The 26,760-nt window shown below is 33.9% G+C and overlaps 4 protein-coding genes and 1 pseudogene across 5 annotated transcripts; all 5 read left to right on the top strand.

Annotated features, from left to right (window-relative positions):
- Positions 1-5,527: 5,527 nt before the first annotated feature.
- Positions 5,528-6,694, top strand: LOC11438256 (F-box protein At2g17036). The gene has a single exon (XM_003599118.3). It carries the CDS (start codon positions 5,528-5,530, stop codon positions 6,692-6,694), a length of 1,167 nt encoding a protein of 388 aa, XP_003599166.3.
- Positions 6,695-10,382: 3,688 nt separating this feature from the next.
- On the top strand, positions 10,383-11,588 carry LOC112420064 (F-box protein SKIP23-like; annotated as a pseudogene).
- Positions 11,589-14,608: 3,020 nt separating this feature from the next.
- On the top strand, positions 14,609-15,767 carry LOC11438255 (F-box protein At2g17036). Its single transcript, XM_024778674.1, has 2 exons — positions 14,609-14,704; positions 15,063-15,767. The coding sequence occupies exons 1-2, from the start codon at positions 14,609-14,611 to the stop codon at positions 15,765-15,767; spliced, it is 801 nt and encodes a 266-aa protein (XP_024634442.1).
- Positions 15,768-16,951: 1,184 nt separating this feature from the next.
- LOC112420458 (F-box protein SKIP23) lies at positions 16,952-19,714 on the top strand. The gene is made up of 3 exons (XM_039832343.1): positions 16,952-17,048; positions 17,702-18,923; positions 19,331-19,714. Exon 2 carries the CDS (start codon positions 17,716-17,718, stop codon positions 18,910-18,912), a length of 1,197 nt encoding a protein of 398 aa, XP_039688277.1. The 5' UTR covers positions 16,952-17,048; positions 17,702-17,715; the 3' UTR covers positions 18,913-18,923; positions 19,331-19,714.
- Positions 19,715-21,834: 2,120 nt separating this feature from the next.
- On the top strand, positions 21,835-25,141 carry LOC11446773 (F-box protein SKIP23). 2 transcript variants are annotated; one of them, XM_024778201.2, is made up of 2 exons: positions 21,835-23,064; positions 24,899-25,141. In XM_024778201.2, the coding sequence occupies exon 1, from the start codon at positions 21,957-21,959 to the stop codon at positions 23,061-23,063; it is 1,107 nt and encodes a 368-aa protein (XP_024633969.1). In that variant the 5' UTR covers positions 21,835-21,956; the 3' UTR covers position 23,064; positions 24,899-25,141. The 2 variants fall into 2 exon arrangements, with proteins under 2 accessions (XP_024633969.1, XP_003599163.2); XM_003599115.4 differs by having other exon boundaries at positions 21,836-23,076.
- The last annotated feature ends 1,619 nt before the right edge of the window (positions 25,142-26,760 follow it).

The raw sequence follows: 26,760 nt of genomic DNA, 5'->3' as shown, positions 1-26,760 counted from the left end.
AAATGAGGTGAAGCATGTGGATGATCTTTTGTCGGAGATTGTTGTTAATTCGTGGCGGTGGAGTTTGTATAGGCTTGATATGCAAACATGCTTATATTATGAATGGAATTGGAATCCACAAGAATGTCTATTAAGGAAGTAATTGGTTTTGGAGCTGTTTTTTGTTGCTGTTTGCTTTTTGGTGGTCTGTCCTCTGTGTCTGCGTGCCTGCTGGTTATTATAGCTGCTGAAAGTTCTGCTAGTTGCTTTCACGGTTGTAGTGCGCCTAGTTTTTTGGAGTTTTGGTTCGGCTGCCTTGCAGTTATTGTTCGATGCAGTTCTGGTGTGCAGGTCGGTGATTTCGCTTCTGTTTTTCGGTAGGGGAGCTGTGCAGCTTGGGGACCTGCTGTTTTAGTGGTTTTGGCTCGGCTGGTTGTGAGGTAGGAGTATGCTAGCTTCTTGATAGTATACTTCAGCCTCATTGCTTGGTGCCTTTTTTGGTTTTGGGTGCTTTCCTGGTGTTTACGGTGTTACGTTTATAGGCGGCATCTTGGTTTGTGGGTGGTTTTTAAAGGGGTTTTTGTTCGAGCCGGTGTTTGTGCGGCAACCGATTTCCCCTTCTATGTTTTTTTCTCCACCCAAGCTTATTAGTACTTCTCGCACGGGCTTGTTGGGTAATAATATTTTGCCGATTCAAAAAAAATAATATATTAACTTGATATATCTCAATTTGTTAAGCAAGGTCGAGGATCTCGATTCGATCATTATAGAACACCCTTTTGAGGAGGGGGCAGACAATCTTAAGTTGTGACAATTTAGAACAAAGATTAGATCTGTTAATGTTTGAATCATGTTTCTGCCAATGAGATATTTTTACTTGTACATAGCAGTAGATATTTTAACTTTTTCAACTTGTGCAAGTATTTTATCCCTTATCAGTTATAGATAATAAGAGGACTTTGAATAAAGAATGTAACAAATTGTTTTTTTGGTTTGACCTGAATTGTTTAAAAGGCAGTTGATGTTTCTTACTTATAGTATAATATTTTTATAAAAAATTCATAATTTCTATAAATTCATTTTTACACAATATTTTTTGTTTTTGAAGCTTGAAATTGGTTGTTTGTTTAAATCTCTATGATGTGATAAAGAAGACTTGTGTTTTAAAAAAGGAGAAGGATGGTTGCAATGGGAATTGAAGAAGGTCATGAGTGCACCATTCATTATATAATAGTAAAATATTAATGGTTTTGTCCACAAGCTTAACTTATGTGTCTAAGTTCTTAAGTGGCCATTACATTTTCATATACCAATCAAAAATTATTCATGATTTTTAATACCAAAAGAAAAGTAAAGGTTTATCAAGAATTGTTCTATCAAAGAGTTGAATTTAGATTTTTCTAAATAATTCTTTTTTTGTGAAGTTTATTTACCACTTGAGTTCAATAGTTTTTTAATTTCTTTAACATAAATGATAGTTTTTATTTTTTTTTTAAGCTAAATTACATCGGAGATCCTTTTAAGTTATTTAATTATAATAAGTTGGTCCTTTAAGTATTTTTTGTATCATTTAGGTCTTTAAGTTCTATAATTGTTATGTCAAAAAAAGTTCTTTAATTGTAACAAGATGGATGGTCCTTTAAGTTAATTAAAGGTAAATTAAAGAACCTTTAGCCCTTTTTATGAGATAAGTAAGCTAAGTAAGTGGTGAAGAAAACGAATACAACTTGAAAAGAAAAAAATAATTCAAGAAAATGAATACTATAAAGAAACTCTTGAATATCATCGTCTAATTGAAAAAATTAAATCGTTGCTCTTAACCTTCAACCACACAAGAACCAAGAATCATCATCCTCACCACCGTTATCTACTCCAACTCTACCATTTTCTTCTGGCGCTGCACTCATTCATCATTCGCTTTTCTATTTTATCATTACTAAAAAAGAAACCAAGAACAAGAACAAGAAGAAGAAAATCGGTATCATCATCCATGGCTTCAACTCCAAACGCAGTTTCTTCCTCGTCAAGCCACCACAACAAGAACAAGACCAACAACAACAGACCCAAATTCCTTGGTTGATCAGAATTACCCAAACCTCAAGTGGCACAACCAAACTATCTCAATGTGACTATTGTTCACTTGGATCAAGATTGTCACCTTTCCTACTTGTATTATCATCCTGAATATTACAACTTGTTCGGGCCACCTCCGGAGTGGGTCATTAAAAGCCAGCTTCACTAACCCAGTATGTTATCTTGCATTGAGAAATTTCTAATGTGATTGTGATATTGCTTTCTTGTGTGCTTGGTTTATGTTATTAGAAAGAGAAATATTGAATGTTGTTGCATCGAATATGGCTTTTGTAGCATATATGTTTTCTAAATAAGTATCTCCACTTCTAAATATGTTTCATGCATTTTATTTTGAGGGGATAATCTGTATGATAAGATGCAACAATCAATGTTGATGAGCTTGATCATCTTCTTTTATTGTTACTTTCACATTTCAACTCTTCTCTTTATTAAAGTTGTGTTTATTCAAGGTTAGTTATGCCATTTTGATTTGAAGTTTTGACCAAATGCATTATTATCATATTATGGTGCTATAAAGTCGAAACTTAGTTGATCAATTACACCTATATCTCAGTTTAGGAGTATTTAATTATTTAGAGGCAACAAACCTTCTAAAACTTGAAAAGTAAAATAAGAGTTATGCTTCTTTGATTCTTTCTCCATTACAATCTTTCTGTCAATTTGCAAAATACATTAGGAGTAAGAGATAGTTGTAGACCTGTAGTGCACTTATCTTTTACCTGGTTTGTCATTTTTATGTAATCATTCTTTATTTTTTTTATAATCTAGCATATGTTCTTTCAGAGCTCACAGAGCCTATTTATCGATTCCGCATCTTTTTTCTGTTTCTAATTGGCGAGTTTGTTAGTTCTTGAATTAAATAAGGTATTGAGTTCTAACATTTGAAACTCAAAAAGAGCATTTCTTGCAAGTGTGAGGACAATTCGACTGGTCTTCCATATAATGGTTATTTTCGCCCCAAACATTCGTAGAATGACAATGATCCAAAGATTTTTAATAAACCATAAAATACAACAACAGAATGTTAAGTTTCTGTAGCAAACAAAACATTAACCTCACAGTTGTTGCATTTATAACAATCCTATATATTATTGAGTAGAGTCTATATCATGATTACCCTGGTTTTATGTTTTGCATAATACATGCTTAGATACCAATTAATTTAAATTGAATGCCTTGTCAGTTCATAGTTCGATCAGTTCATTTAGTTGCGCCCAGAGTTTCTTATGTGACATTTAAACGAATTCAATTTAAATTTGTTTGGAAGCATATTGACCTTTAGCATCTTGGTCCTAATAATGTTTCATACTAATTTGTGTAGGGTGCTTGCAGCTTTGGATGCAGAACATTTCCTGCAAGGGGTTGGTTTACAACAGGCTAAGAGTGATTGACTAGCTAAGGGATGCTTAATTAGAAGCAATGTTTGATATATATAAAGAAGATTGAAAACTTCTCTTTGTGTACTCTACTAGAATCTTTATTGTTCATTGTTAGATTGAACGCCGTGATCAAGTTTCATACCCCAACTTTTTCATACTTATATGTATGAGTTCTTAGATGACTACTAATTTTGTCAATCTAAAAAAAAAATGTTAATGGTTTTGATTAATACATAAAGAAAAAATAATAATTTTTTATATTTTTTTGTTTTAACCCTTTGATTTTCAGGGGTACGAGACCTGATAATGCAGAGTTATGTCGTCAGAAGGAAAATAATATCTAACCAAGAATTGTTCCAATAGAATTAAGTTCTCTTGAAAAATTGACCTTCTGCATATGATCTCGCAACGAATCAACAATGAAATTGATCTTAGCTAATTATTTTCACATTTCACCATTTGACATTGAATGATCAACAACAACATTGGTCTCCAAACATAATTTCTACCTCATCAAACCACATTTTCACATTTTAATTGAAGCAAAAGCCATCATAGTCATTTGTGGGGAGGAACGGGGTAAAGATGGGCTTTGTGACAATATGCAACAGCCATAATCTTCCATTATAGTGGCAGCAATAGCACCAGATTACTGTAGTTGGAAAACGTGGCGCGTGGAAGTTCTGTAGATGTAGCGGCAAGTGGCTGCTCTGCCATTATAGCATACTGTTGAGATTTTCCTAGAAATAAAATTGTCATCCCGTTTTTACTGACCTTCTACCATTAATATGTCCTCCCTTAAAAATTTCCAAGATTTATATTAACCGAGAAACCAAAAGTTTAAATTTTATGCTCACTGTGTTGTAGTCATTATAGCTCCTTCTATGAATCTAGCAAACATTTTATTCAATTATCAGTTAATAGTTTCACTTTATTTACATGAATATAACCAAAATAGGAGGTCCATGTGAGCAATCATTATAGTAAATTAGGGATGACAAAAAGTGTCAGACTCCTCATGTCCCTCTCCGTCCCCGTCAATAACTCCTTTAAAAAAGGGTGGAGTGGGGCGGGCCAGCTAAAGATGTAGGATTGGAAATTTCAGTCCGTCCCGTTTTATGGCGGATAGATAGGTTGGTGGGCTGACCCGTCAATTTTTTTTTAAAAAGTATTAATTAAAAACTTCACATAAACGATGTAAAAATTAAAGTCAATTTAAAAAAATCTAAATATATAACTAATGACTTCACTAAAAATATGAAATAATCATTCAATGATATAAATTACATCATCTAAAAATCAATAAGACATTCAAAATAAAAACTCCATGAGTTATGAATTGAATAACCATTAAAAATAGGAGTCTAAAATCATGAAACAAAAGTGATAAAATTAATTGAATTTGTTCCCTAATATACGGAGGAGAAAATTGGAAAATTGAAATTGACTTATATAAATAAAGAGAAGTGAAAAAGAGAATATATTTTTAACCTATCAATCCAACGGGCCAACCCGTCCCATCCCATCATATTTCCGCTTTTTAGTAGGTTAGGCAGAGTGGACACCATACTAGTGGCAGGTTCAAAATTCCATTCCACCTGCTAAAAGATGTGGGCTATACCGACCAACCCGACAGGTCCAACCCATTTTACCATCTCTACGGTAAACCCTATTTTTAATATTTGTCTTTGTGTGGCATATATTTCATTAGATCTCTCCCTTTAGGCAGAGAGAATCCAGTCCCCTGATTTGGCGTACATTTCAGCAGGTTCAAAGTGCTAATATTACTGCATATATCCCTAAAAAAAAGTGCTAATGTTACTGCATATATCATTTTAGCAATGAAATAATTGTTATTTGTCATATTATGACTGCAGATTGGAGTCTTCGATTGCATCACACCTGGAAGTTGATTTAATGGTTACAATTATGAGTTATGACTGATCCTTTAGACCAGCTCTGTTTTCTTCCGCATCGTTATACGTAGCTATTTTCATTCCTTCCTTTTCTCATGCAACAAATAAAACCGTCTTCCATTTATGATTTACTTCCACACAGCTGTGGCAACTTCATCTATGGCGTCAGTGGACTGGTCTGAGCTTCCAAAGGATATTATCTTTCTGATATCACAACGCCTTGACGTAGAACTTGATCTCATTCGTTTTCGATCAGTTTGTTCAACTTGGCGCTCTTCCCCGATTCCAAATGACCATAACATTTTACCCTTCCAATTCCCACTTCTCAAATATGTTCCAACACCAGATTCCATCAGCAACAACAACGAGATCATTGATAACATCGAAAACACCAGCACTTCATTTGGCCACCTCTCCAAACGCAGCTTCTTCCTCGTCAAACCACCACAAGAACAACAACAACAAGAAACCCTAATTCGTCGTCGGCCTTGGTTGATACGAATTACCCAAAACTCAAGTGGTAAAACTCAACTCTTAAAACCACCTTTCTTAAGTCTCACATCTACAGCCTTTTCTCATTTGCCTAATGTGGTTGATTTCACCAAATTCTCCCCCCAACATTTAGCAACCGATTTCATCATTGACAAAGACGACTTAACATTCCAAAATCAACACAGTAGCTACTTGTATCCGCAAAAGATCCTTGCTGTCACATGCCCCGAGAAAAAGCCTCTCGTACTTGGCACATTGAGTTATTGTTCCTCCAAGCGAGTGCTTTTCCATGACCGAGACAAGCGCTGGACACCGGTCTCCAATTTGTCAACTGCCCACGGAGACATCTGCCTGTTTAAAGGGAGGTTTTACGTGGTCGACCAGTCTGGCCAGACAGTTACAGTTGGACCGGACTCGAGCACTGAGTTAGCGGCTCAACCTTTGTATCGACGTTGTGTTCGTGGTGAGAACAGAAAATTGCTGGTGGAGAATGAGGGTGAGTTGTTGTTATTGGACATTCATCAAACATTTTTTCAATTCAGTATCAAATTCTTTAAGCTTGATGAGATGGAGAAGAAGTGGGTGAAGTTGAAAAAATTAGGGGGTAGGGTTTTGTTTGTGGGGAGTGGATGTTCGTTTTCTGCTTCTGGTTGGGATCTGTGTCTTCCCAAAGGAAATTGTGTCATCTTTATTGACACTTCCGTCCTCTCTAGTGACAATATGGCAGGCGGGAACCGTGTTTTTCACTTGGATCGAGGTCAGCTTTCGCATGTGTCTGAATATCCCGAATGTGAGAACTTGTTCCTTCCACCGGAATGGATCCTCAAAATCTGAATTCATAACAGAGTATGTTATCTTGTATATTTTGAAAGCTGGTTTCTAATGTGATAGTGATTTTGAAAGCTGGTTTCTACGAATATGAGCTAAAATCCATCTCCTTATTCAGTGATTTTCAGTTGCCACTATACATGTTTAATATAATGAAGAGCTATAATTTCTAATTGATTATCTTACTCGTCCTTTTCTTGACTTTTCTCGCACATCTAATATTTTCTTCTGTACTAGCTAACATAAAACAAAACTGACTTCGTTCCGGATTTTATTCATTGTTATGCTGTTACTGCTGATGCTTATCTTGTTATGATCATAAATTTATTGGTGTCCACTCTTTAGGTCGTTCTATTATGAACCTTAGCTGAAGAGGTTCCAAGGTGAACCTGGTAGATTAAATTCAAACAACTGACTAATTAATTTGTTAGAAATTAGCACATTTGGTATTGTAATGCACGTATGGAAATTTAACTATCAGTTTATATTTCAAAAGTTAATTATATATAATATGATGGAACTAGACATCACCACCAGTATTGTAATGCATATAGACGAAAGCATAAATTCTTTTTGCTTATTTTGGTTTCACGGTGGCACATATTTTGTCACATTCCAATACTAACAAAATGTGAAAATTAGGAATCCAAACGCACGTTTGGTGGGCCTTCCACCGTAAATATAAACAGGCACTTATAAATTTAGGTGCACGATTCTAACTATGATTCATATTAATCTGTTTGTGCAAAGAAGTGCTCCTGGTTATCCTACTTGTTTGTAGTTATTGATTGCAATAATTTGCAGGGTTAATAGGTCTTTACCTCCTATAATATATTTCATTTCTGGTTTTCTTTTATTTTGATTCAACCCCCTGTAAAATATTTTTTTTTTGACCGGAAATGACCTATATTATAGGGGGTAAAGACGGCTTGATCTCACTTATTAGGACGACCAACGAGCCTTCACATGTGCTATTGCAGTCACCGCATGAATTAAAAAGAATAATATGCTTCTCAATCAGTATTCAGAAGTAAAGTTATAATCAAAAGCTTTACATGCTCAAAACTGAGTGATTTAAGTTGAACTAGTCTCCTTTGTACCTGTCGTAGTTTCCTTAAATTGAATTAAAGAGGCAATTTTCAATAATGTGTGTTTAGTTAGTAGTCAAATGGTGATGCAGAAATCATTGTACAAAAAAAAAGTACCTAAAAGATACTAGTAGGCTAATTTTTGAGGTACTATGAAGATGCTTCCCCCCGCAATGTAGTTTCTTGCTAGCTCTGCAGAAATATCAATCTGATCAAATTATATTGCCGAGGAAGTTGTTTAACAATTTTCTATTTTGATCAGTTTCTTAAGAACTTTACGAAATAATCTACTTGCCAAAAAACATTAAGTAAACAGATCTACAAAGTCGAGTATACTAACTTTTTAAATTATCAAAGATCAGTCATTAAGCGGTTAATGTTGAAGGTTTAACTAGTTATTATCATCTTCATTTGATGTGTTTGGATAATAAAAGCACTTACTAGAAACAATTCTTCTATATGTCTATGTCATCTGAGAATCTCTATCATATGTTTGTATGGATGATTCCATTAATGCAAAGCTCTCATGTTTCTGAAAACTAACGTTAAATTTTCCATATTTTTATTTAATTACTGTCAAGCTGGTTGGCATTAAAATTGTTTGTTGTGAAGAATATGATTTGTATTGTCTAATCTTTTCTTTGGCTATTTCTAACAATGCAAAGGAGAGTTCAAAGCAATAGTGTTTGAATCAGTAACAGAGGCGGTGGAAATATTTGCCCGGAGTTGGTTGAAAGTGGAATATAAAGGTTTCAATTATTCATTTTGTCAATGGTGTGAAAATCCAAGACAATGCAACCATGTTAGCCTCCCTCTTAGAGAGCTCGACATTAGAGTTGTTACAAATATCAGATAAACTAACTCTACATCTAGCGAAAATAGAACCTAACTTTGTATCATCACGTGCACCGTAGATGAAAGGGTCTAACCACACCTTTTGAATCCAAGCAGAAAATCACTCTTTCGAACACCAACTCATTCACCCAATCCATGTCTGCTAGCAGCCCTAACACTTCACAACTGTCATAATCAGCTGTAACCATGTTTTCGCTAACATAAACATACCGAATTTATATCTCAAGCACATTCATATACCCACTCTATTATGATACTCCAAGAACGAAACATCGACGTTACACACACTTGATAATGGTGTAAGGGGGACACTCCCATTTAAAACTGTTCTGGCTGGTCTGGTTTTGCTGCTCAACATTTCTTGCATTCCGCCATTCTGTCAACAAACAATTTCCTCTGTCAGCATACAATATGTCAGACGAGAACAACCCTCTTTTTATTGCGCTAACGTTTGAAAATTATGAATGGTGTTTTTTTTTATGAAATTTTGATTTTGATTAAAACTTAAAAAAATAATATAAATGTTTGTTGCTTTCAAGTTATAAAAAATCAAACTAACCATGATTATATATTTCAACGACACCAACAATAATACAAATATAACAAAAAAAAAATATAATCTAAATTTTTAATGACACCAACAACAATTTTATATAGAAAAAGTTGTTTAAGGGTATAATTGGAAAGATGAAAAAGTAAGTATAAATATATTCATCTAGTTTGTTACACTTTTTAAATGATAAAGAAAAAAAGAAAAATATATATATCCCTATCGTGTTTGTTACATTTTTTTTAATATCTAAATTTATTCTTATATATTTGTTACGTGTTATTTGTATTCGAAATTGAGAGTGTTTTTGAAAAGTGAGAAAGTAAGCCCAAAAGAAATGAAAGGGGTTATTTTTTTATATACAGCATAGAAGTATGGATAATAATACATAAATATTATACTGACAACAAATTACTAATCAAACAAAAATAAATAATTACCACTTCACAGTTCAACTGGCAAATGCCGAAATTGCAAGGTCGGACGTCGTGATCCGGGTTCGAACCCGGGACCTCACAGTTGTGTGTGAGTTTATTTTCAGTGGATTACCACTTCATCTAACACCAAAAAAAAAAAAATTAGGAAATCCAATTATATTTGATTTCACGATGAGAAGATTTTTACTTAACTAATACGACAATTGTATTATTTTATCAATTTAATAACGATGACGTATTTTTACGAGTTTGGAAACATAAAACATGTTTATTTTATTTTATACGTGTTAATAATGTTAATAACTCAAATTAATTTCATCTGTTGATGCATCTATTAGTTTAGAGATACTAAAATATGAATTATATATTTAATTCTATTTGTGTGTACCCGTTATGATATCCGTTCCGCGTCGGTCCGTGGTGAACTTTATTTCCGGATATCATGTATACACAATTTTAGCCATCATTAATTTTATTTTTTTCTTCCCTAAAAAAAAAATTATTTTTTTCTTGAAGGATTAGCCATCATTAATTATTCTTCGAAAAAAATATATCCTTGATTAGATGTCTAACCCGAGCAAAGTCTAATATAATAAAGCTACCTATATTTTTTACTCATATATATCCAAATTCCAAACCCTATATCCTGAAAGATCTTCCAATATAAATATGAATTTCTGATATCACAGAGAAGTTAACCCTATTCTTCAACAGTGCAGTTTTTTTTGTCACTTAGGGTTTGGTTCCTTTACTTCTTCTTAACCTTTTAACGAAAGAGGAATGAAAAAGAAGAAGGAAAGAAAAGTGAACCAGCGGGGCACATCAACATCATCTACGGCAGATTGGTCTGCACTCCCAATGGAGCTTGTGAGTTTGATATCACAATTCATTGACAACGAAATCGATCTCATTCGTTTTCGATCAATTTGTTCCAATTGGCGCTCTTCCTCCATTCCAAATCACCATCGTCAAACTTCACCCATCCTATTCCCACTCGTACATGATTCCAGAAACTACCATCTCTCAGAAAAAGAAATCATTGATTCCCTCAACAATACCAACTCAACATTCTATTACCTCTCCAAACGCACTCTCGTCCTTGTCAGGCCACCACAACATGGAAAAACCCCAATTCATCGTCGTCCTTGGTTGATTAGAGTTACACAAAACTCACATGGAAAAACTAAATTCTTCGACCCATTCATCTCATCATATCGACGAGGACAAGAACAAACCCCAATTCCTCCTCACGTGCTTGACTTCAACAAACTCTCTATCCTTTATTTATGAACTGATTTCATAATCGACGAAGACAAGCCCCCTAATACGGTCCTTGCGGTCATGTGCCATGGGAAAAACCCTCTTTTACTCGGAAGATTAAGTCATCGTTTCAACCGTCGGATCATTTTCCGTGGCCTCGACGAGCAGTGGAAGCTGATCTCCAAAAGGTCATATGAATATGGAGACATCTGCTTGTTTAAAGGGAGGATTTACGCTGTCAACCAGTCCGGCGAGACAGTTACGGTTGGACCAGACTCGAGCGTCGAGTTAGCAGCTCAACCTTTGGATCCTGGTATTCCTGGGTTGAATAAAATGCTAGTGGAGAGTGAGGGTAGGTTGTTGTTATTGGCAATTAATGAGATGTTTTATTCCTTCAGTATTGATTTTTTTAAACTTGATGAGAAGGAGAAGAAGTGGGTGAGGTTGATGGATTTTGATGAGAAGGAGAAGAAGTGGGTGAAGTTGAGGCATTTTGGGGATAGGATTTTTTTCATTGGGCGTGGATGTTCGTTTTCTGCTTCTGCTTCAGATCTATGTATTCCGAAAGGAAATTGTGTCGTCTTTATTGACGAAACCGTCCTCTGGATTGACAATAAACGTGTTTTTCACTTGGATCAAAATCAACTTTCGTGTGGGGCTAAATATCTTAACTTGTTCTTGCCACCGAAGTGGATCCACAATATCTGAATTCGTGACAAAGTATGTTCTTGTCTTATATTGAAAAGTTTCTAATGTGATAGCGATTGATAATGTTTATGTTTGGTTTGGATTAACTTTTTGACTATAACTTGCAATATATTTTCTTTGAAATGTTATTGGCTATGACTAAACTTATTTGTTATGAACTTATTATCCATTAGAGATACACTTAGTCATAATCTGATATATTTTTCTTTTGGTCTAACAAGAGTAAGTTAGCTAAGCCAGATTTACTTAAACTCGAATACACATGCATGTCTCTAATTTTTTAGGGGATATCTCTACTTTTTGCTAATCTTGACAACATAAACATAATTAAACAATGTTTGAATCATGTTTCTGCCAATGAGATATTTTTACTTGTACATAGCAGTAGATATTTTAACTTTTTCAACTTGTGCAAGTATTTTATCCCTCATCAGTTATAGATAATAAGAGGACTTTGAATAAAGAATGTAACAAATTGAATGTTGTTATCTTGCATTGAGAAATTTCTAATGTGATTGTGATATTGCTTTCTTGTGTGCTTGGTTTATGTTATTAGAAAGAGAAATATTGAATGTTGTTGCATCGAATATGGCTTTTGTAGCACATATGTTTTCTAAATAAGTATCTGCACTTCTAAATATGTTTCATGCATTTTATTTTTGAGGGGGTGATTTGTATGATAAGGTGTAACAATCAATGTCGATCCACACCACCCAAGTCTTGATTTGATTTTTCCATTGGTTTTGAATTAAATAAGGTATTGAGTTCTAACATTTGAAACTCAAAAGGAGCATTTCTTGCAAGTGTGAGGACAATTCGACTGGTCTTCCATATAATGGTTATTTTCCCCCAAACATTCGTAGAATGACAATGGTCCAAAGATTTTTAATAAACCATAAAATACAACAACAGAATGTTAAGTTTCTGTAGCAAACAAAACAAACATTAACCTCGCAGCTGTTGCATTTATAACAATCCTATATATTATTGAGTAGAGTATATATCATGATTACCCTGGTTTTATGTTTTGCATAATACATGCTTAGATACCAATTAATTTAAATTGAATGCCTTGTCAGTTCATAGTTCGATCAGTTCATTTAGTTGCGCCCAGAGTTTCTTATGTGACATTTAAACGAATTCAATTTAAATTTGTTTGGAAGCATATTGACCTTTAGCATCTTGGTCGTAATAATGTTTCATACCAATTTGTGTAGGGTGCTTGCAGCTTTGGATGCAGAACATTTCCTGCAAGGGGTTGGTTTACAACAGGCTAAGAGTGATTGACTAGATAAGGGATGCTTAATTAGAAGCAATGTTTGATATATATAAAGAAGATTGAAAACTTCTCTTTGTGTACTCTACTAGAATCTTTATTGTTCATTGTTAGATTGAACGCCGTGATCAAGTTTCATACCCCAACTTTTTCATACTTATATGTATGAGTTCTTAGATGACTACTAATTTTGTCAATCTAAAAAAAAAATGTTAATGGTTTTGATTAATACATAAAGAAAAAATAATAATTTTTTATTTTTTTTTGTTTTAACCCTTTGATTTTCAGGGGTACGAGACCTGATAATTCAGAGTTATGTCGTCAGAAGGAAAATAATATCTAACCAAGAATTGTTCCAATAGAATTAAGTTCTCTTGAAAAATTGACCTTCTGCATATGATCTCGCAACGAATCAACAATGAAATTGATCTTAGCTAATTATTTTCACATTTCACCATTTGACATTGAATGATCAACAACAACATTGGTCTCCAAACATAATTTCTACCTCATCAAACCACATTTTCACATTTTAATTGAAGCAAAAGCCATCATAGTCATTTGTGGGGAGGAACGGGGTAAAGATGGGCTTTGTGACAATACTCAACAGCCATAATCTTCCATTATAGTGGCAGCAATAGCACCAGATTACTGTAGTTGGAAAACGTGGCGCGTGGAAGTTCTGTAGATGTAGCGGCAAGTGGCTGCTCTGCCATTATAGCATACTGTTGAGATTTTCCTGGAAATAAAATTGTCACCTTCTACCATTAATATGTCCTCCCTTAAAAATTTCCTTCCTGTTTACATCAATTCAATCTCAATCCCACATCCTGCAACATTTATCATTACCTCAAAAGATTGGTCAAATTTGGCAATGCCATTTTATGGAAGTTTTAAAAAATTCAAAGGTTTGGCTACACTTGTTTCTCATTGAGTTGGATTTCCTATTCTATACCTCCTCTTTAGTTTCAATTGGTTTAGGTTATTCTCTCAAAGTGTATTAAGCGACTTAGGTGGTCATCACCTCATGGCTCATGGCTTTTTTTTAATTAATTTAGTTTCTTAGTTACATCTATATAAAAGTTATTTTTTTGTTATAAATTTATTTCAATCTTTTGACAATTATTTTTTCTCTCCGATAAATATGGTTTTTTGTTACAAAAGACAAAAGGATAAAATATGCTAAGGTGTCCAATGATTAGGATGAAGCATAATTGGGTTTTTGCTGGTTATTAACTTTAATAATTAGAGGCTGGAGACTTTGGAGTGTGCTCCTCCTAAAGGTCTTAGGTTCGATTCTCCCTGGTGTCAATTAGGGTGATCTAATTTAGTTTCTTATAAAAAAAACTTTCATAATTAGATAAAGATTGTATCAGTGGTTTTTTTTAATTTTTGGTCAAGTTTGTATCATCAGTTTTAATAATGACATTATTGACTATTTTAAAGTTGGAAATTTAAGAAATAATTATTGATTTTCTCATATTATTTACTTTTTTTAATGCAGATTTTACTAGATACTTCCTTGTTAAGTAATTTGGAATATTAATTGATTCTTAGTCCCAGTAGTAATACGTCATAAATACAGTTTGCAAAATATGTAGATACGCAGCATTCATATATTGGTCAAAATCTGCCACCTTGCTTTCACGTGAAACAAATCACGTAAATTTCCAAAGAAGGAGCCGCTCGCTATATAAGAAGAACCAAAAGCTCAATCCCACACAAATCAGCAACCTAGCTCCATCCATGGCAGATGCAGATTGGTCTGAACTCCCAAAGGATCTTCTCAATCTTATATCGCAACGCCTCGACAATGAACTTGATCTCATTCGCTTTCGATCTGTTTGTTCCAATTGGCACTCTTCTTCCATCCCCAATCATCATAACATTTTACCCTTTAAGTTCCCACTCCTCAAATTCTCAAACACATATAGCATTGACATTGATTCCATCAACAACAAAGACAATACTTCATTTTGTTACCTCTTCAAAAACATTATCTTCCTCATCAAACCAAAACAGCAACAACAAGAACAAACCCTACGCCCTTGGTTGATAAGAATTATCCAAAACTCATTTGGAAATACCCAACTGCATCATCCACTGTCTGTGACTGACTCATGTGACCCTTTTCATTTCCCACACGTGCTCGACCTCAACAAATTCTCCCTCCTCCATTTGGGATGCATGTTCACTGTAGACGACAACTTCCCTAAACTCTCCTTTTGACTTCATATATACTCCTGAAAAGATCGCTATTCTCACGCTCCATGGAAAAAACCCTATTGTTCTTGGCAAGTTCACCTTTTCCCCCCAACCAGCACTGTTGAAATTTAGCAATGAGAATTGGAAGGTGATCCCCGACATGTCAATTAAATTTGGAGACATCTGCCTTTTCAAAGGGCGACTTTATGTTGTCGACAAAAATGGTCAGACAGTTATGGTTGGGCCGGACAACTCGAATGTCCACTTAGTTATTGAACCTTTGGTTGGTGGCGGGGACAAAAAATTCTTAGTCGAGAGAGAGGGAGAGTTGTTGCTAGTGGACATTTATGAGTGTTTTTGTTTCGAGTTCCCGGGTCCTGATGCTATAAGGGTTGATGTGTTTAAGCTTGATGAGATGGAGAAGAAGTGGGTGAAGTTAACAACTTTAGGGGATAGTGTTTTGTTCTTGGGGAATGAATGTTCGTTTTCTGCTTCTGCTTCGGATTTGTGTGTTCCTAGAGGAAATTGTGTTGTCTTTACTTATGGTGGCGACTTCCTGTATTTTAGAAAGATGTGGTGTGGAAACTGTGTTTTTCACATGGATCAAGGTCGGCTTTCACCTCTGTCTGATTGTCCTGAATATTTTACCTTGTTCTGGCCACCTCCGGAGTGGATCGTCAAAAGTTGCCTTTGTAACTAAGTAAGTTATCTTGCAACTAGTTCGTATTGAAATGATCTTATATTTGGGCAGAGATTTCCTAAAGAATACATTCTTGTATAAGTGAAATTTGCATGTGCCTTCATTTAACTTTTTCATATAAAAGTATTTTTTTTTCTCTAACATAGGAATTAGTTAATTAACTGAAACTAGAAGTTAAACTCAAACTAGGGCATAAAGTGTGAGATTGACAAGTGAAACGTGATATTTATTGTAAGGACTATATGTTTTTGAGGTTATTTTTCCATTCTGCTATCTGCTTTATATTTTTTTAAAGAATTCCTTTTTGTGAAGTTTATTTACCACTTGAGTTCAATAGTTTTTTAATTTCTTTAACATAAATGATAGTTTTTATTTTTTTTAGGCTAAATTACATCGGAGATTCTTTAAGTTATTTAATTATAATAAGTTGGTCCTTTAAGTATTTTTTGTATCATTTAGGTCTTTAAGTTCTCTAATTGTTATGTCAAAAAAAGTTCTTTAATTGTAACAAGATGATCTTTTAAGTATTTTTTTGTAACACTTGGCCTTTTAAATTTTTTAATTGTAACTTTTAGACGTCTAATAACTTAAATTTTTAAGATTTGAAATCCTTTAAATTATTACTGTTAAATAAATTAAATTAATACGGAAAAAACTTAAGACCAACTTATTAAAATTAATTAAATTAAAGAACCTTTAGCCCTTTTTATGAGATAAGTAAGCTAAGTCAGTGGTGAAGAAAAAGAATACAACTTAAAAAGAAAAAAATAATACTAGAAAATAAATATTATAAAGAAACTCTTTGAAATTACTCATTTGTCATATTTATAAAATTTTAACTCTTTATATATCTACTTTTATTTTAAGGTCATGTTGACGAGTGTCGGGATACTCTATAAGCATTCTAGATTAAATAATTATTCATTAAAAATGTTAAAGTTTTCAATTTTCAATGCATTTTATTACACAAATTTTTATAAAAGTTATCATTTTCCTTAAAAAAAATAAAAATAAAAATTACCATTTAAAATCCTTAACAATGCCCCGGGCACTAATTAACATTTCCCAACTATATACAGGGAAAAATCAAATTTGTTTTATTTTATTTTATTTATGTCTGAGGTTCAAACTCAGATCTTATATATATTATGCATTGTTTTAGTTAAACTCACGGCCTAATTTTGTTTTTCTTAAATGAGTCTATCTTCTCTTCCAGTCTCAGTCTCAGTCTCAGGCAGCATCATCTTCGTCTCTCTTCCACTTCTTCTTCTTCAAACCTAGGCAAGTTCATTGATTCTCTACTTTCTGAATTCTCATTCATTCTACAATTGTTTGTTTTAGGGTTTTAGAATTGAGAATTGGGAATTTTTTTAGGGTTTCAGAATAGGGATTGACTATTGAGAAATTGATTCAATTGAAATATGAATGCATTATGCTTATGCATCAAAATAATTTGTAGCCTTTGTTTGTTTTGTTTCATTAATAGTATAAGCTGTTAAAAATAGCTTGTTTATGATAATTGATTATTGTACAATGTCACTATTCTAGTGACGTCGCTTTTTCAACCAAGCAGCGGCACCGACATTCCTTCCTTTCTAGCTTCTCTGTTATCTTCATATCACACTTTACCATTTCGTTGATTAATCGTTTTTTTTTTTTTTTTTTTATTCTCAAACTCCAAACAATGCTCTACGATTCCGTTGTTTGAAAGACCATTCTGTTATTTTTGGAAAAAAAAAAAAAAAATTTGTTTGTTGCAATTGCATCATGAAGATGATGATGTATGCACCTCATCGTTAGCTTCCGAAATTGTTGCGATTTTCATTTTTGTCTCTGCATTATTCATTTTTTATGTTTTTTTGTTTGCATTATTTCATATAAACCAACGTACACTTTTTAATTTGAGCTAATCATTGTTATATTATTATTATTAGGAGCATCATCGTCTATGGCGGAGGCAGACTGGTCTCAACTCCCAAAGGATCTACTCACTCTGATATCGCAACGAATTGACACCGAAATCGATCTCATTCGATTTCGATCCATTTGTTCCAATTGGCGTTCTTCCTCCATCCCAAATCACCATAACATCTTACCCTTCAAATTCCCACTCCTCAAATGTGAAGATAATTCCATCAAATACAACGACAACGAGATCATTGATTCCATCAACAACACCGACTCTCTATTCTGCTACCTTTCCAAACGCAGTATCTTCCTCGTCAAACCACCACCATCACAACTAGAGGAAAAACAAACCCTAATTCCTCGTCGTCCTTGGTTGATTAGATTTACTCAAAACTCACATGGCAAAACCAAACTCTTTCACCCACTCATCAAATATCCCCGACCACAACAAGAAGAAACACTTGCTCATCCTCGTGTGTTTGACTTCAACAAACTCTCCGTTCTTCACTTAGGAACCGATTTCATCCTCGACAAAGTCAACTTCACATCCCGAAATCGACATGGTATCTACATGCTTCCTAAAACGGTCCTTGCTGTCACGTGCCATGGGAAGGACCCTCTCATACTCGGCTCATTGGGTTATTGTTCCTATCGGCCGCTGCTTTTCCGTGACCGCGATGAACATTGGAAACCGATCCCCAAAATGTCATCTCTCTACGGAGACACCTGCGTCTTTAAAGGGCAGTTGTATGCGGTCCACCAGTCCGGCCAGACTGTTACAATTGGGCCGGACTCAAGTGTCGAGCTAGCAGCTCAACCTTTGGGTCATGATAGTCCTGGGTGGAATAAAATGCTAGTGGAGAGTGAGGGTAGGTTGTTGTTATTAGGTATTGAGGAGTCATCTAATTATTTTAGTATTGATTTTTTTGAGCTTGATGAGAAGAAGAAGAAGTGGGTGAGGTTGATGGATTTTGATGAGAAGGAGAAGAAGTGGGTGAAGTTGAGGAATTTCGGGGATAGGGTTTTTTTCATTGGGCGTGGATGTTCGTTTTCTGCTTCTGCTTCAGATCTATGTATTCAAAAAGGAAATTGTGCAATCTTCATTGACGAATCTGTCCTCCATAATAACAATATGGTACGAGGGAAGCGTGTTTTTCACTTAGATCAAGATCGGCTTTCACGCGGGTCAAAATATCTCAACTTGTTCTTGCCACCGGAGTGGATCCTCAAAATCTGAACTCTTACAGAGTATGTTATCTTCTATTGAAAAGTTTCCAATTTGATAGTGATTGATAGTGCATTATTGTGCTTAGTTTATGTTGTTAGATTGGATAAACCTTTTGACTATTACTTAGAAGAATTTGAGATGTTACATTGACTATAAGTATCTACACTTCTGATTTTTCAGGAACTCGATTCATTTTTTTATAACTGCAGCTAGTTTTTTCAGAAATCTGAATGTATTTGATGAATTTTGTTTTTAGGGGTAGCTTATGTGATAAAATGTATAAATATATGAATATCTGTAGTACATAACCATGACAAGTTGGTGTTGTTGTTGTTGTTGTTGTTATTACTTATTATTATGAACTTTCTAAACTAGATGTAACAATGTTGTTGGGTTTGATTATCTTCTTTCATTGTTACTTTTGCAGACTATATGTTTACCAACAAACTCCTAATTGCATATTCATATCAAAAGATGCTGGAAAATGAGGTTGCATTTGGATTGCTGGATAAGCGTTCTTATAGATTTTTAAACTCTCTTATGTAAGAAAGTTGTTGGTTATTCAGGGTTTGTTATGCTATGTTATTTTGATTTGATGTTGACCTCTTGCATTATTACGATGTTGTAAAGTTGAAACTTAATTGGTTAGTTGAACATATATCTCAACTTAGTTTACCTAAGGTTGATCTTTGTTATGTTATTTTGTTGTTGACCACCTGCATTGTTATGGTGCTGTGAAGTTCAAACTCAGTTCATCAGTTACACTTATGTATCAATTAAGTTTACTTAAGGTTGATCTTGGCTTGTGATATTACAAGTTCTTCAATTCTATCAAATGACTTAAAACTGTGTGAATGAATATGGGATAATATATGGTAATAATCTCCTCACATCTTATTTTCCACCACATATTGCCTCTTATTTATATCTTTGTCAAAATCTAAAAATATTTTACAAGAGTGGCAAAGTTTAAGGATGTTTTCAACTATTGTTGCTTGTAAAGCTGGACTGATATGAGAGTGCAGGTTCTTTTACTGTTCATGGTTTTATCTTGCTGGTCTTATCTCTTCAGCTACAGATTTTATTAATTTTAACTTGTATTATGGAATGAGTTTATTATGAGAAAAGGTAACTATTCGTACATTGTGGTTATATGGATATAATTTGAGATCGAGTAACTGTTTGACGAGGAAATGCAGAAAGACTTGAATATGAAATGTAGGAATACATGCATTCTTTTTTCAAGAAAATAAGAAATGATGTTGGTGTTTGAAGGAAAACACGTCGTAAATGCCCAATAAGATTATTTTTTATGTCTATTTTGAGGAAATTGTTTATGTAGTGCAATTTTCTTGTTGGATTGATGAAAATATAAATTTGATGTTGAGGACAAGATCATTTACTTGTGTTATCGACCAAGTGTGGAGGTGGCTGTTGAACGTTGTCAACTAAATCGAACTACAAAGATTGAAATTGAAAGTTCTCTTGTATAAGTCGGCACCAACACCTATAACACATTTCATAATTAGTTAACACATTTCATCCCGGTAACCGATAAGTTTAGCTCAGTTGGTCAAAGAAATAGTTTATAGTTTATGGTGGATACCGCATAGCTTATTATTTGGTCTGGTAAAAAAAACTTTGTTTGATAACGATCTTTTTACAACGAGCTTATAGCTTATTTCATAAGCTTATAACTTATTTTTTAAATGCTATTTCAAGTAGTGTTTGCATTTGAGCTTATAACTTTTAACTTATCATCCTTTGTCTCATTTTTACCCTTATCACTTTAACTAAAATTCATTTTTACCTTTAAAATAATATCTACATTTAAAAAAAAAAACTATGTTACGTTTAATTAAAGTTCAGATTTAAGGGCTGATAATAAAAGATATGTCCATATTTTTTAATTTTTTTTATTTATAAAGTATTAAAACATATTAAACTGGTCACGTTTATAAGGTTTAATAGGTCATTTAGTCCTCTGATTAATTTTCAATTTTAATTTTAGTTTCATAATTAATAAAACTCATGTTTTGGTCCCTCTATTGGCCAAATAAATAAATTCCTGGTTATTAAGATTAACCTCAAATATGTAAGGTGGACCAACATTGTAGGAGGTCCATCATTAGGGTTGGGAATAGGCCAGGCCAGGCCAGGCTTTGATAGGCCTGAGCCTGGCCTGCGAAATAAATCACAAGCCTGAGCCTGGCCTATGGCCTATCATAGGTCGTTTTTCTAGGCCTGGCCTGGCCTATTTAAAAGCCTGGACTGACCTGAAAGCCTACTTACAAGCCTACTTCACATTAAGGCCATCAAATAGTTCATTTGGCCTACTTAAATAGGTTAAACTTGTCTTAAAGCCTACTTAAAAGCCTATTTCACTACAAGTAAATTTCAACTAGATTAAAGCCGACATAAAAGCCTATAACAACAAAGCCTATTAAGGGACTAATAGATAGAGAAAAAGATGTTTAAATTTTTAATATATGCAATTATTTTAATATATAAAAAAAATTAATAAATAAGTATTAATAGGCCGGCCTATTAGGCTTAACAGTCTTTTTTTGAAGCCTAAGCTTGGCCTATTTAACTAAACAGGCTTTCTAAAAAGCCTAAGCCTAGGCCTATCTACTAAACAGTCCAGGCCATGCCAGGCCAAAACAGACCAGGCCGTAGGCCTCTGTAGGCCGGCCTAGCCTATTCCCAACCCCATCCATCATAGACCTTATTAATTTTTCAAATTTTAACCGTTTAATCTTTTTTTTAAGAAAGACGACCGTTGAATCGTGAATCAAGAATACCTTTTCAATATCATTTTACATTTATAAATTAGTTAAACACTTAATTTTACCAAACATTTCAACTAACTTATCAGCCATCGGTTTAAGCTATTATCATTTGTGATAAGTTATAATTTAGCATATCATTCATCCACGGTCTTTACCAAACATAGCCTTCCCAACAGAGCCAGAAGATTAATGAATTGCTGATCCTTGTTGCTTTGAGCCGTGTGTAAATGGTTAGATGCAAACAAACCCTAACATCCATCCATGGCTGCAGATTGGTCTCACCTTCCTTCAGAACTTCTTCAACTAATTTCACAAAAACTTGATAATGAACTTTGTCTCCTTCACTTTCGTTCTGTATGTTCAACATGGCGTTCTTCTTCAATCCCTAACCTCAAACACAAAAACCCTTTACCCTTAAACCTTCCACCGTTCTCACAATCCAACCCATTCTTCAATATTCTAAACAGCAAATATACTACCAGCCACCTCATCAAACACACCTTCTTTCTCATCAAACCACCACAACAACAACCATCTCTCAACCCTTGGCTGATCAGAATCGGTCCTGATGTATACGGTAAACCTCAACTCTGGCATCCTTTCTCATCAAACCAACTTTTATCATCAGATTTCAATAATGTACTTGACTTTAACAAACTCTCGCTTCGAATTCTCGGTTGCATGTCCTACATGCACCTCCTGATTGGAGGAGATGCAAGTTTCTTTAGCTTTTATGTTGCTGCCGTGTGTCACAGGGAACATCGTCCTGTTATCGTCACACTTAAATCTGACTTCTCTCTGGAGCCGATGATGTTTTGTTGTGGGGACGACAGTTGGACCATGATACCCAACATGCCAACCTCTCATGGAGGAAATGCTTGTGTTTTTAAAGGATGGCCTTGTGTGGTAGACAAAGCTGGTCGGACTGTCATGATTGGACCGGATTTGACCACTCATTTGATCGCTGAGCCGGTGTTTGGTGGGCAAAATAAATTCTTGGTCGAGAGTAGTGAGTTTGAGTTGTTGCTGGTGGATAGATATGAAAATTATTGTGTTCCTGTATGGATTGATGTGTTTAGGCTTGATGAGAAAGAGAAAAGGTGGGTCAAGCTGACGAATTTAGGAGATAAGGTTTTGTTCTTGGGGAATGGATGTTCGTTTTCTGCTTCTGCTTCCGAGTTGGGTTTTGCCAATGGGAATTGTGTCATCTATAGTACGTCTTATAGCTTCCACGGTCTTAATATCAGGAAATGTAAAATGAGTGTTTTTCACTTGGATCAAGGTCAGGCTTCACCTTTGTCGGATTATCCCGAATATTTCAAGTTGTTCTGGCCACCTCCAGCGTGGGTTACTGATTTGCATTTGTAAGGTATTAAGAGAGGTATGGTTTACTATTGATGCCCTTGTAATATTTCTTTACAGTGGCATTATGCTAATAGAGATGGATTAAAAATAGACCTGAATTAAGACTCTTTTAAAACTTTGTCTCTACTTGTCATGTTTCATGGTTTAGACTAAGTAATGATAAAAAAATTGTCGTTTGATACTCCGTGTTGTAGTCCATAATGCTAGCCTTCTATGAATCAAGCAAACATTTTATCCAACTTTCAGTTAATAGTGTGATTTTATTTCTATATAAATATAACCAAAATACTAGGCTCAAGGAGGACCATGTAGTTGCATTGTGGTGGACCATGGGAGATAGACTAACTCAAACTATTTGCCCTTGCACTGTGTTTTGCACTTCCAAAATACTAGATTTTAGCAACTTATTTACATATCTTAGGAATTCATTTATATCACATGTCTTGATTTTATCTATGTCATCTGACTTCTTTCGCTCTGATATTTAATCACTGTACCAGTTTTTGAATCACTTGCAAATTGTCATCATAGGTCATTATATCTTTTTGAATCACTTGTAAATATGAAGCTTATTTGTGGTATACTACATCCATCTATAAAGATACATAGAAAGAAATTGGATGATTGAATATTGCATGGTTTAGTATAAAAAAACTAGTCATCTAATTTGTTATATTTTTCATCTAATTTGATTGTTGTTGCAGTTTCTAAGGTGCAAAAGAAGCATTTTATAGTGGCAGCTTAAAAAAATTTGTTTCATTATATGTGTTGAAGTTGATCTTAAGTGTTTCTCCTAATTATTTGGCATGTCAGTTGAATTCATTCCCTGTCATATTTCAACTTGTTTTGCAGTTAGAGCAAATCACTTTAGTTTAAGAAACTGACCAAATGGTATCAGTGTCATCTAAAAATGTTCCTTTCTATCTTTTGAATTGAGAGCAATAATGATCTTTAAAGTCATGATCTAGCTAGACCAAATGTACATCACCATGGCTAGTTATTTTAATTGACGTTTCTAAACTAGATGTAACATTGTTGATGAGTTTGATTATCTTCTTTTATTGCTACTTTTCCAGACAACATGTTTAGCAATGAATTTCTAATTCTTAATTACATATTCAGATGAAAAGATGCTGGAAAAAGTGGTTGAATTTGGTTTGTTATGTTATGTTATTTTGATTTGATGTTGACCACTTGTATTATGAATAATTATGGTGCTGTAAATTTGAAACTTAGTTGATCGGATACACTTATATGTCTAACAATAACTCTTTTTGGGGTTTAATGTATAGGTTCTTATATATGTAGATGTTTAGAGGCAGCAAACCTTCGTAGACCCAAAAAGAATAATAAGAGCTATGGTTCTTTGATTCTTTCTTCATTACAATCTTTCTACCGAGTATCTTAAAACTGTTATTTACCAAACCTTATGATGCCATTTGAGAGAGATATTTTTTGGAACATAATTAGCCCATCTATTGTCTAATAATATCAATGTTTGGAATGCTAGTTTCTGTATAGTTTGTTTTCGAGGGCATGATATATGTAACTATGATAGCAAACTTTTGTTTTTTGTTTTCCTTATTAGAAAGGACATTGTGAAAAGTGCAGTTCTGAGTAACTTATCTATGACTTATCTGTCCTCTTTGTTTGTCGTTTACTTTGATTAGGTTTTGATAGTTCATCCTTTATTACATCTATTTTGAAGTTTTCTTCATTGTGCATAAATCATATACGTATTACTTGGTGTGTAATTCTCACTATTAGATATATATGATTTATTAAGATTTGGATATTCTCATTTAGTTCTTAACAGAAACTTTTGTCACTTTATACAGGGGCGAGGGAAAGAAAGATGATATGAGACACACCATTGGGTTTACGCACAAAACTTGGCGATATGGAAATTTAATCTCTTATTATTATATCCTGACAGCATGACGGTGAAACTGGCAAAATTGTTATATTTCCAAGAAGACTTGTATTTTGTTTCAATTCTCAGTATACTACTACTCATGTTTGATATATTGAAAATAGTTCTAATTTCTAATTGGTTTTTGATTCTCAGTCTTTATTTCTAATATTTTGATTTTCTTCACTACTTGGTAATGAAAAACAAACCCGGCTTTTCTTTCTTTTCTTACTATATTAGTATATATGGTTTCTGACTTTTGTTAGTGCTGTTGTTATTTTCTTATTATTACTGTCATCACTTTTCTTTTTCTTTTGTTCTTAGAATATTCCAATAAAGATAGTGAGCATGAGGTTTGGCAAGTTCATACAATCACCATTCTGTTAGAACAGGTAGGCAGTAGAGAGAATAGTTTTCTCTCAACTGAGGAGCTTAGGCTCTGGTTGTTTGTACTTGGTTTCCTTATACCAATTTCCACTAGAATCAATAAAATCTTCATCCATTTCCATTATTTTCTTAATTAAGTTCTGTCAATTGAAACTATGTTTTATCAGAGAGATATTAAAGAAAAACAGGCTAAGAGTTCCATAAAGCTAGGTCATATTTAAGAGATCTTTAGATAGGATCCCATCTTGTTGTCTGTTATGCCTATTTTTCTTCATTATTTTTATTGTCCGTTTAACTTTTTTATTTATGTTAGAGTTCCTTTCATCATTTAGTAGAGGTTTGAACCTGGGAATAATCTCTTCACAGCTTATTTTGCACCATATATTGCCTCTTATTTTCACATCTTGTTAAAATCTAATAGTATTTGACCAAAAAGATGGCAAAGTTTTAGGATGGTTTCAACCATTGATAGTGATATGGGCTTGACTCATGTGAGAGTGCAGGTTCTTACATTCACTCTTCATGATTTTGATGGACATGTTTATAGGTCTTTTGGTGGTGATATATATCTTAGTTGTTTTATGATTTACTTTCTCATAGTAAATTATGGAACGAATTCACAGTTTTAATAGTGAACTATGTCTATCTTGTTCATTTTATCTCTTCTGCTACAGATTTTATAAATTTGGACGGTATGATTGTATTGATGTTTATTATGAAATAAATTCATACTCTATAAGAGTATTATTACATGGTGGCTAAATAGATATAGTTAAGTAATTGTTTGATACAGGGGAATGCTATATATTAGGCAAAATACTCTGTCCTTTAAGTTTGACAAAAATACCGTCAAACTGTTTGACAAAACACCGTCACAACTTAAAAGACCAAAAGAGGTCTTTTTCATATATATTACGAACAACTTGTACATACATTTGTTTTTCAAGAAAACAAGAAATGATGTTGGTATTTGACAGAAAATATGTGTCGAATGGCCAATAAGATGATTTTTCATTTCTGTTGTGGGGAAACTGTTTGTTCTACTAAGCAATTACTGAGATTATTTCAACTTTTAAGCACCTCGTTGAAAAGTTTATCCAGGTCATTGTTCCAGAAACCTTGTAGAAGAAGCAAAGTTTAATATAGAATTCGATACTTGCTAGTGTATATAGCAGTAGTCTTACGGAAGTTAGTAACATTAACATTGGTTTCAATCATTTTATCAATATATGAATAATAATTACAATAATGTTGAAGTTTTTTAAGCTTATTACATAAGAACCTGAAACTAAATCTAATCTCCTAAGAGCCCAAGAACAGGGAAGCCATATAACATAACAGTAGCTTCACTGTTGGAGGGAAGACAAGGGAAGGGGAGGGAGCTGGTTCCATCCCCATTAA

This window comes from Medicago truncatula, chromosome 3 (genome assembly GCF_003473485.1).
Source record: "Medicago truncatula cultivar Jemalong A17 chromosome 3, MtrunA17r5.0-ANR, whole genome shotgun sequence".
NCBI lineage: Eukaryota > Viridiplantae > Streptophyta > Magnoliopsida > Fabales > Fabaceae > Medicago > Medicago truncatula.
This window is presented reverse-complemented; position numbering and strand designations above follow the sequence as displayed.

Coding starts and splice junctions, on each gene's coding strand:
- LOC11446773 (XM_024778201.2), top strand. CDS start 21,957: ATGGCTGCAGATTGGTCTCACCTTCCTTCAGAACTTCTTCAACTAATT.
- LOC11438256 (XM_003599118.3), top strand. CDS start 5,528: ATGGCGTCAGTGGACTGGTCTGAGCTTCCAAAGGATATTATCTTTCTG.
- LOC11438255 (XM_024778674.1), top strand. CDS start 14,609: ATGGCAGATGCAGATTGGTCTGAACTCCCAAAGGATCTTCTCAATCTT. Junction 14,705..15,062: donor ATCTCATTCGCTTTCGATCT/GTTTGTTCCAAT, acceptor TGTTCACTGTAG/ACGACAACTTCCCTAAACTC.
- LOC112420458 (XM_039832343.1), top strand. CDS start 17,716: ATGGCGGAGGCAGACTGGTCTCAACTCCCAAAGGATCTACTCACTCTG.